At 41.1% G+C, this 9,837-nt stretch overlaps 1 protein-coding gene across 1 annotated transcript; it reads left to right on the plus strand.

Moving 5' to 3' along the window:
* Positions 1-439: 439 nt before the first annotated feature.
* On the plus strand, positions 440-9,637 carry LRRC34 (leucine rich repeat containing 34). The gene is made up of 11 exons (XM_057369421.1): positions 440-579; positions 1,462-1,583; positions 1,740-1,804; positions 2,558-2,641; positions 3,620-3,748; positions 4,966-5,061; positions 6,084-6,238; positions 6,337-6,492; positions 7,549-7,675; positions 7,936-8,135; positions 9,583-9,637. The coding sequence occupies exons 1-11, from the start codon at positions 464-466 to the stop codon at positions 9,635-9,637; spliced, it is 1,305 nt and encodes a 434-aa protein (XP_057225404.1). The 5' UTR covers positions 440-463.
* The last annotated feature ends 200 nt before the right edge of the window (positions 9,638-9,837 follow it).

Raw genomic sequence — 9,837 nt, forward strand, 5'->3', positions numbered from 1 at the left:
TGGGCACGGGCTCCGTACTCGAGCTCAGCTCAGCCCGGTTACCGAATCACCGCGGGCCCGTCACCGTCACCGCAGGCTGAGCTGGGGACGGGGAGATGTGGTCAGAGCTCAGGTAAGGCCTGTGGGGCTCAGCTGCCGCAGGGATCACTTCTCTGATGGCTCAGATCCTTTAATCTCTGAGTTTATTGCAGAATATTCTGAGCTGGAAGGGACTCACAAGGATCAAGYTCAACTCTTACATGAATGGCCCACCTCGGTATTATTAGCTCTCTGCTCTAATCTACAGCGCATCAGAAACACACCCACCATTTTCCTCACGCTTTCCTGTATCTGTTACTCCAGAACACAAATTGTAACCCTTTCCAGACCAAGCCCATTTGTATTGTTATGCAGATCCCTCCTGGTGCTGTTGCTAGGCTGCCATAACGATGCAGTAACATTTGGTTTTGTTTTGCAGGCGGTCATGTCGGTTCTTCCAGATCTTCACCTGCASTATGTGCAGGCCTGTCAAAATCTGAGCCAGCCTGAAAACCCCTTCATTGCTCGTGTGCTTCAAGAAGCTGATACAAATGATGAAATGTAAGGAAATAACAAATGGTGTGTTTCAGATGCTTCTGAATGCCTTAAACAGGGTAGCGTGATGAGGAATTGAAAAATGAGAAAGTTCATGCAGTTTCAGGCCTAAACACAAATCAAATTTCACATTTACTGCTGAAGTTCTGGTTTGACTCATCTTGACATCATCTTGGCAGAAGTTTGTAGCTATATATCCTTTCTGGGCAGCTTTACAAGCAGTAAAATCAAAAAAAGTGAAAAATGTACAGGATGGTGCCTTTCTGTCCCTTAAAGAAGCCAAACCCAGTGTCTAGTTTGTCTAACTCCCTTCTTCATGTCTCACTCCTGTTTAAAAGGCCTCAGCYGCATCCAGTTGCCTTCCAGCTGGTCACGCTTCCCTGAGCTGTCTCAGAATCCAGCCAAGYTATTAACCACCCAAATTCTCTCTCATTAAGGGTTAGACACTGCTTCCTCTCATGGATGCTGTTAGGGTCAAAGTTAGTCATCCTAGGGGGAAAAACTGAGAAGATGAAATTGTTTCYGTTAGGTTTTGATTCTGGCGGCAGGATAAAGTAAATAAAGGAAAGGGAGCAAGTAAAAAGAAGATGATGAGGTAACCTTTGAGATAATCTTTATTTCCATCTGCCTTCCTCCCATCTTGCTTATTCCTGTTTTCTGTGCAAGTGTGGTCTTGCAGCTGAGCAGGGCCTTCAGAAAGGGCAGTGCTGAGCTACAGCTTCAATCTCATTCTCTGTCATGGTGTTACCAAAGAGGGTGGCAGCAGATAACCCTGTGCAAGTGCACCAGTGAGGGCAGCCACGGGCACACCTCTGATCTGGAGAGAGAATTCATTTGCCTTTATCATTTTACTTCTCCCCATGTGCTTACGTTTTTATGTTACTGCAGAAGTACAAAAGGAATCACATTAAAATTAGCTGGAAATAATCATCTGGTGCCTGTGCCAAGAGTGACAGATGATGATCTTGGAGTTCTCGTCTCTATCTTAGGCCAAGCTGAGTTTGTCACAGGTGAGGTTTTTCCCTGTGTTTGACATTGTTGTGATAACATAACAAAGCATGATCAGTCTTGATTTCAGCCTTAGTTCATCTTTGTTTCTTTTTGTTCAGAGATCAGTTCAATGTAGATATGCATCTGTCACATTTCTTACTCTTCATCTTTTTCAGGTTTGGATCTTGCCTATAGTGAATTGACTGATGCTGGAGCACAGACCATGGCAACATTCCTCCAGGTACCAAGAGATGTTCATCTTTCAGCAACTTGTGACTTACTTCTCTACAGTAATATTTATATGTGGTGTAGTGGGGACAAGAATGAGCTGGTTTTGGCAAAATCCCATGAATTTTGGCTTTCACATCCCAGTCCATCCTACTCGAACTTCAGATTGTATGCCCTGTGGAGATTTTTGATTTCTGGTAGAAGGCCATTGGATATTTGACTGAGATGTCCYGAGGAAAGAATGGTGAAGTAAACAATGAGGCTTTTAGGCTTACAGTTCAATTCAACAAAGGGAGTAATGGTTGTGTCAAGTGTGCCAGGGCCTTTGTTTCAACTATTTTATAATCTGTTAGCCTTTTTATAGGCCTAAACATAGGAAATTTTAGTGCAACCTTTTTGTCATTGTAAGCATTGGGATGCAGGTGGAAAATAATGAATTCTCATCCTATGCCTGTGTTCCTAGAGTTTGAGGGACACTATTAAGTTCCCAAAATGCTTGAATTTGTGCATCTGAGTTTGACCACCTGCCTCATGCACWGGGTTCCTGGGTGGTTTCTGAGGCCCTGTGGGGATCCTCCCCATGATTGGTTTTATGCCTTACCCTCATTATTTGACATACTTTGCCATCCTTTGACTACTCCTCCAAATCCTGAGCTGCCTGAAAAGCAGCAAAGAGCAGAGTTCTATGTGTGCATCACTTTTTTTTTTAATATAGGTGTGCTTCGGAAAAAAACTCTCATTGCTTCCTGCTTTCTTTGTTCCCAAGGAAAACTCCACTCTGAGGTACCTGAACCTGATGTTCAATGACATTGGCACAAATGGGGCAGAGCTGATAGCAGAAGCACTCCATGTGAGTATTTGCCTGGGAGATTTAGACAATGGCATCTCCTTTGATATTTTTGCTTTTGATGACCAGTACTGGCTGTCCTGCCAGCATTAGAGCTGGCTGAAAGGGGCCTCTGTCTTTGCTCCATTCAGCATGTTGCTGTGTCACAGGGATTGCCTGTTTTCCCAAGCCACACTTCAGAAATCAGATTTCACACAAAAGAAAGTTGCACTGTGCTGGTATTAGCACTTAATTATCTATTAAAAACACGTGATTGTCTATAAAAAGGACAACCATCATAGCTGGATTTTTCTATGTGAAAAATCCTATGCAATAGGATATATAATGCCATTGTTTTTTTCCCTTTTTCCCCCCAAAAGTTATATTAAATCTGCCTGTACTTTGACATCAACATTTGTTTTTATTCAAGACATMTGAGACGTGTTTTCAAAACTTTGCCTTACAGCAACACCACAAAACAAAGTTTGTTATTTTTAATGTGGTTTCCCGAGGAAATGAGGCCTGTGTGTAAGATTTGTTGTGTTTGTGAAAGGAGACTTACATGAGCCCTTTCTTCCTCCTTCACAGTCTTTGAACCCTGAACTGATTTCAACTAAATTTGACAGGCCTCCAAAGCACTGAGGCTGTGCAGTAGATGTACAATGCTGGGCTCATACAAGGCCTACCAGATGCAATTTGATGCAATTTGAGTCTCAGATGCCAATTGAGGCAGAAATATTTGCCTGGATAATTTTCATGAGTGGGATAAAATTCATGAAMTTGGGAGAAACAAAAGTTTTCAAATACAGGAGTTGTGCTTGCAGATGCTCATGTGTTTGATGCCACTGAGCCAAGAGCTGAGCCAGTGTTATCATTTAGGCACAATTCTTCTGGAAGGTTGTTTTGTCTCTGTGTGACAACCAGAAGGATTCACACACACACAAAAGGAYTGTGTTGTTTTTCAGGCCATCTTAAACGAATTTTTTTTAAAATTTTTTCTAGAAGAATGGAAGTCTTTTGCATCTGAGAATGACTGGTAACAAAATAGAAAACGAAGGTGGGATGTTCTTTGCTTCAATGCTAAATATTAACACAACCTTAGAAAAGCTGGATCTTGGAGATTGTGATTTGGTGAGTAACCCAGTAAAATTATCAGCAATAAGATATAAGTCTATCAATGGTATTACAAGGGTCTTAGTTAGGGGTAAATGCCATCTGTTRTCATTGATTTAGTGACAATAAGAAGTCTCAAATATCTAACATTGCAATGTGTGCTTGGAAAGGCACATTGCATAACGCTCCTGTGAAGTCAGAACTGGGGATATTTTAGAGCCACTGTCTCTCTCTAGGAATTCAAGTGCTTGGCTTGCACATTTTCTGAGGTCTTTTTCTGCTGTTCATTTCTGTTCAGCTAAGGYCTGTGTAATTCATGTTGAAGAATGGACTTCTCTTTCCCTGGAGAATCTTTTCCTTCTAAAGTGTGCAGTGCTGTAACACCTGAAAGTCACCCATCCCACAGCTCTGCTGCCCCTCTCAGAGATTGAGCCATAAGGGATATAAGCCCAGCAGTGCTGAATTGAGTAGAAAAGCACCCAATTTACTCTTGGACAATGTGGTTCCTCCCAGAGCTGGGTACTGAGACTTTTTACACAGTGCACAGTGAGACTTGGGAGGTTGTGAATTGCTTCTAAAAGCCTATGTTTTTCTCCTGGAAATTCAGGAATTGCTTCTAAGCCAGAAGGGGGAATACCCTCCAAAAGTGTGAAGGTGTTATGAATACATGAACAAGGAAAGTGTAGGCAGTGTAGGATTTATTGGAAAGCTCAGTATGTGTGTGCTTGGTAGGSAGTTGATAGAGTTAGTTTAAAATGAAATGGCTTTGGGTACAGACCAGCCTAATTGAAAAGTAGAATAAATATAAAATAGAGGACAAGTTAGAAGGAAATTTAAAAAAAATTCTAAATTTGYCTGATTCATACTAAATATGAATTTACCTGGTGGATAAATGTTAGGGGAACACACATAAGCTGATTTTGTCTCATAAATCAAGAAAATCAAAATACAGGATCAATTGAATGGACAAGTATCTTTGAGATACATTATTCTTGCTTTTTATTTTCTGAGTTGCCAAGTAATTTGTACTACTTAGTCTAATTTCTTTCTGCTATTCCATAGGTAGTTGGCATTGGTATTATCAGAAAATCTATTTTGTGTCTGTAAGCAGTTACCTGCTGTACTCCCATCCCACCAGAGTACACGAAGGAAGAAATAATAGTAATGGTAATTTGGGAGCTTAATCTATATGCTGAACAGGTTTCTCTAAAGAGTTTATTTATTTTCTTTTCCAGGGCCTGCAGTGTCTGGTAGCAATAGCCTTAGCTCTGACTCAGAACAAATCACTCAAAGCAATAAACCTAAATCGTCCTTTGCTATCCACCCAACAGGTATGTGAGTGTCTGTGGAGTCAGCTCAGAGAGAGAAACCCAAGTTAAATCAGTACTGATGTATTTGTGGACATCTGAACTACACAGCTCTCTGGAATTCCTTATGTACTGGGCCAAATTGTTGCAGGAATATCATTTTTSTGTGCCAAGTTTTGTGGATTYACTTGCCTGACAGCAGTTTTCAGGWGTCTGGGACAGGRTCAGTGTTTTCCTGATGGCAGGATAATGAAATTAAACTGTCATGAAGGCCAGATATTCCTCAATTCCTAAAGGTGAATTTAACAATTTGAAATGATTTTAGTAGTTTCTTTTCTAAGGTAGGGCTTGATCTGCCTAAGCCCAGCTTTGGAAGTCAATTTAAACTACTGCTATTGATAACAGTAAGGATCTGGTCTGGACCTGTCAGAGACTCTATTTGTCATTGTTCCTACCTTTAGTTCTATCATTTTTGGAGGTTTCTGGGTTTTTCCTTTATTTTTGACCCACAGTATTCACTCAGTTATTTTCTTAGCTAAACATGACAACTACGAACAAACTTTGTTTGCCTTAGAGTGAAGGACATATGTTTTCCCATAGTCCTGTTTCCTTTACATAGAATAACAGAATCATCAAAGTTGGAAAAGATCTCCAAGATCAAGCAAAAACTTTGACCAGTTCTTTCTTTTATGAAAGAATTAGCCTTATGACAAAATACTTTCAAATGTTAGCAAAGACTGACTCAACATTCAGTTTTTAAAGAGAAGTAACAGGGAGGGAAACTAATTAGACATAATTAAATATTGATGCTTCATTGATATTTGCAGGGATGTAGATAGTGCTGTAAATCTGCAGATATCTCTCTGGTATTTTTTTTCCATTTTAATTTTATCATAAGGTGTTGTTTTGCGGTTATTTTTATTCAATATGTAAAATGGAACACTACAGATGACCAGATCTTGCAATTAATTGTGTGTCTCCCTTTTACTGAAGCAAGACTATAYCTCCTAAAGCCCAGCTTTGTAAAAATGAGTGTATGTTTTTAGGAGGAGGCCACAGTTCATATAGCTTGGATGTTGACAACTAACACTTCTCTTGTGGAACTACACTTGGGCAAGCATGGAATGAAAAACTTTGGTGTAGAACGACTGTGTGAGGCCCTGCAAAAAAACTCCAGCCTGAGATACCTTGACCTTAGCTGGTGAGAGTGATTAAATGTGACATAGCCCTGGCTAACATTAGAAACTCATTTTCTTAGAGTCTTTAAAAAACAATCTAAAATATGCATTTCTCTTTCAGTAACAACATAACTGCTGATGGCGTAAAATTTTTGGAAATACTACTAAGAAACAACAAAACCCTGGAAATCCTGGATCTTGGTGCAAACCGAATAGAAGATGTGGGAGCCATTTACCTGAGTGAGGCTTTGGCTACACAGAACAGGACTCTGAGGGTGTAAGTGTTTGTGCAGATATAAGAAACTTGGACTTTGCAGTGGCTGAAATGGCATCGAAGCTCTGTGCCTTGATGTTGATCAAAATAGGAAAGTCAGGGTGTTCCAAATGTTTTSGTCAATTTTTTTCTTCTCAGGGAAAATATATGAGTGAGAGACTGGGTGGGATTTCTTTGCTAAGCATAGGTGTCTGGTGCCACATGAGATGCCCCAAGACCTTTGAGACATCCTGGGATGCTGGATATGAGACTCAGGTCTGTTCAGAGATCTCAGTGTTCACAGTCACTCGAAGAGGGTGAGGGGGAGAGCAATTGATCTGCAAGYTCTTTCTGGATCTCTAAAGTGCAGGTCGCCGTGTGTACGAATGAAAACAAGAGCTGTAGGTCTTCAGAATTTTGAGATAATCAGATTCCACGCTGGGATAAGGCACTATATTTGTTGGTTCTGATCTTCAACACTTAAGAAAATCCTCTGTTTRAGTTCGCTTCCGGGTGAACCCAGAAGAGCTGTAATCTCTCCATCAGGGTGTCTTTCACAGCCGCGTTAAACCCCTGCCGGCAGGATGTAAAAGCTGATCAAAGGTGTTACCTGAAGCCATTAGTTTTAAGTAGCAGACTGAGGAGGTGGCGGCTGCGAGGTGCCTCTGAAAGCCTTCCAGGTTCACTAATATAAAAATAACTGCCACTCCACAAAGATCAAAGCTTAGCCTGGATAAATGCCAAGGYTTGGGCTTCAAAGCAGACAAGAGATGAGACCTGGCCACCATGCAGCAAAGTCACTGACACTGAAGAACTCAGTAATGAACAGCCTGGTTGCAGGAGCCATGGAAAAGCCTTGAGAAATAGAGCAAGTCCATAATACAACTGTCTTTGGCAACATGAAAAAGATATTATACTAGAACTGGCATTGACACAAATAAATACATATATTATTAATAAAAAAGTTCAATATATATATATATATATATAATAATAAGACTAAATCATAGTTAAACTCTTATTTTTAACTAAAAGATGGGTATGGCATACAGTTGTGTAACTATTTTCTCTGCTTTCTAGGTTGTCCGTTGTAAGCAACAGTATAACTGGCAAAGGACTTGTWGCTCTTTCAGTTGCAATGCAAAGTAACATGAAACTTACCCATATTTATATCTGGGGGAACGAATTCGACAGAAACACTTGTGCTGTAAGTGTTTGGTTCTGAACTCACTTGAGAAGGTTGGGGTTTTTTTTTGTTTTGTCTTTTTATTGTTGGGAAGACAGCAATTAGTGAACAAGATGTGATTAAATTGGTCTTTTTTTTTTTTACTTGATTGTGATCTGGTGGTGCTGGAATGAGACTCCCTGGAGATGTGCACACTGAAGTGCCATGTGTTATCCTGCAAAGCCTTTACCACAGTCCAAAAGAAGCCCCACAGGTCATATCCCTGGTTTTATTTATTCCAGGCATTCTCAACGCTGATCAAGATGGGCCGCCTGGACCTGGACTGCACGGATGTGGCTCCCTACGAGGTGGACGGGGAGATTTACCTGGCAGAGCTGTCCCACGGGCCGGGGAGGCACCGCTACTGGGCCCCGCGCAGCGACGCTGTGGCCCCCAGTGCYGCCAACGCCAGCCTGGAGATTGTCCCTGTCTCGGAGTATTTGTGAGTGAGGAAACACCCCAGRGCACTCCCTGTGCCTGAGCTTTCCCTGCCTGGTTTCTAGTAAAATAGATTATATCAGTATATGAATTGTTGTATGCTGTTTCTTTGGGGTTTGGGTCTAGGAGGGATCTAAACTTGCTTGAAATGGCAACAGAGAGAAAATATCCAACAAATTATCTCAAAATTCGTTGTTAAATAATGCCCCATCTATTAGGAGTCTGTCACTATGGAAAGATTCACACCCAGACAGAGCATACTGACAAAAGCAACACCCAGRACTGTTGCTGGGCAGCAAATCAGGTATCCTGCAGAGTCAGATTCCTGCTGAAGCCAAGAGCTCTGGGGAAATCTATTTATTAGCACTGTGTTCCATGCATTCTCTCCATTTACTTAGTAATTGCATCCTTTGATCTTCTTCCAATCTAGAACTTTTTTAAAAACCAGTGTAGAGTGAACTTAAGCATTAAGGCACAGCCATACTAGAATTTAAAGCTGGTGAACTCAGGTTGCTGGGATGTAGGTGGAATTTTTATTAAATTGTAGCACATGCTTGTTTCTTGTATGGAATGGAAATGGCAACCACCACCAAACTCCCTGCCATCATTTCTTCTCATCTCATGAAAACTGCCTTAGAACATTTGTATCATAGCCCTGTGTCAATTCCTGTGCAAGACTAAGACAACATATGCATGTAATGGTAGTTAAACATTGTTTAATGGTTTGGATACTTTGTGTAAGTTTGAAAACCACTCAGTTTGTTAAACATTGTTTAATGGCTTGGATACTTTGTGTAAGTTTGGAAAACACTCAGCTTATTTCCTTTTTCCATTCACTGGGCTCATCCCTGTGAAAGTGACTTAATTTATGCTCCTAAACAGAAAAAGTCACCAAAGGACAACAAAGTTATCRCCAAGCCTTTCTTTAATGCAATCCTCTGACCCTGTAAATGTGTCTGTTAAATATCAGCATAAAGTACCAGAATAATCTGTGACTGTATGCACCAGATAAAAGCATGAGGGGAAAAAGGTAAAAAGTAATTTCAGTAAAAACAGCTGGGAAGCAGCAACGTAACTGCTGCTGTTCTGACTCTGTGTTATCACTGTGGTAGTGTAGAAACAGGAAGRCATTTGGACACCTCTTCCCCAGCTGAAATGACCAGGGCAGTTGTGAGAGCTGGTTTRGRTGGAGGTTTGKTGTTGGTTGGTTGRTTTGTTGTTTTGTTTTTCATTGCCYCCACCCCCAAACAGAAATTACTCAGGCTCAGCTGCTCCAAGAAGCCCTTGGCATCCTAAGATGACTTAGAGGACAGCCCAGAGCAGGTATGTTTGTTCTGCACAYCTGCACAGGGCCCTCCCAGCCTGCATCCCTGTGGAGCACAAAGTCCATACATCACCCTGTCAACACCCAGCTCTAGAGAGGAGCTTGTATTTGAACTCTTGTTCAACAGGAAGGATGGAGCAACAAGAACAAAAGTTGRGGATACACCGAATGTGGTGGTTTGAGAAGAATCTGCACACTATGAACRTTCCTAAATTTTGAAATAATTAGATTAGCCTATATTAGTATTTTTCTGATTGTTGATGCTCCGGATCATTGCAGGTTACACTCTGGTAGTCTCAGTACTGACACACTGGTGACAGAATTTCTTGCCAGAAACACCACTACTAGAATCAGACAGATATTTTTTTCCATGTATCTTTCT

The sequence above is a fragment of the Malurus melanocephalus genome, unplaced genomic scaffold (genome assembly GCF_030028575.1).
Source record: "Malurus melanocephalus ecotype Western Australia unplaced genomic scaffold, MMel_1.1 scaffold_108, whole genome shotgun sequence".
NCBI lineage: Eukaryota > Metazoa > Chordata > Aves > Passeriformes > Maluridae > Malurus > Malurus melanocephalus.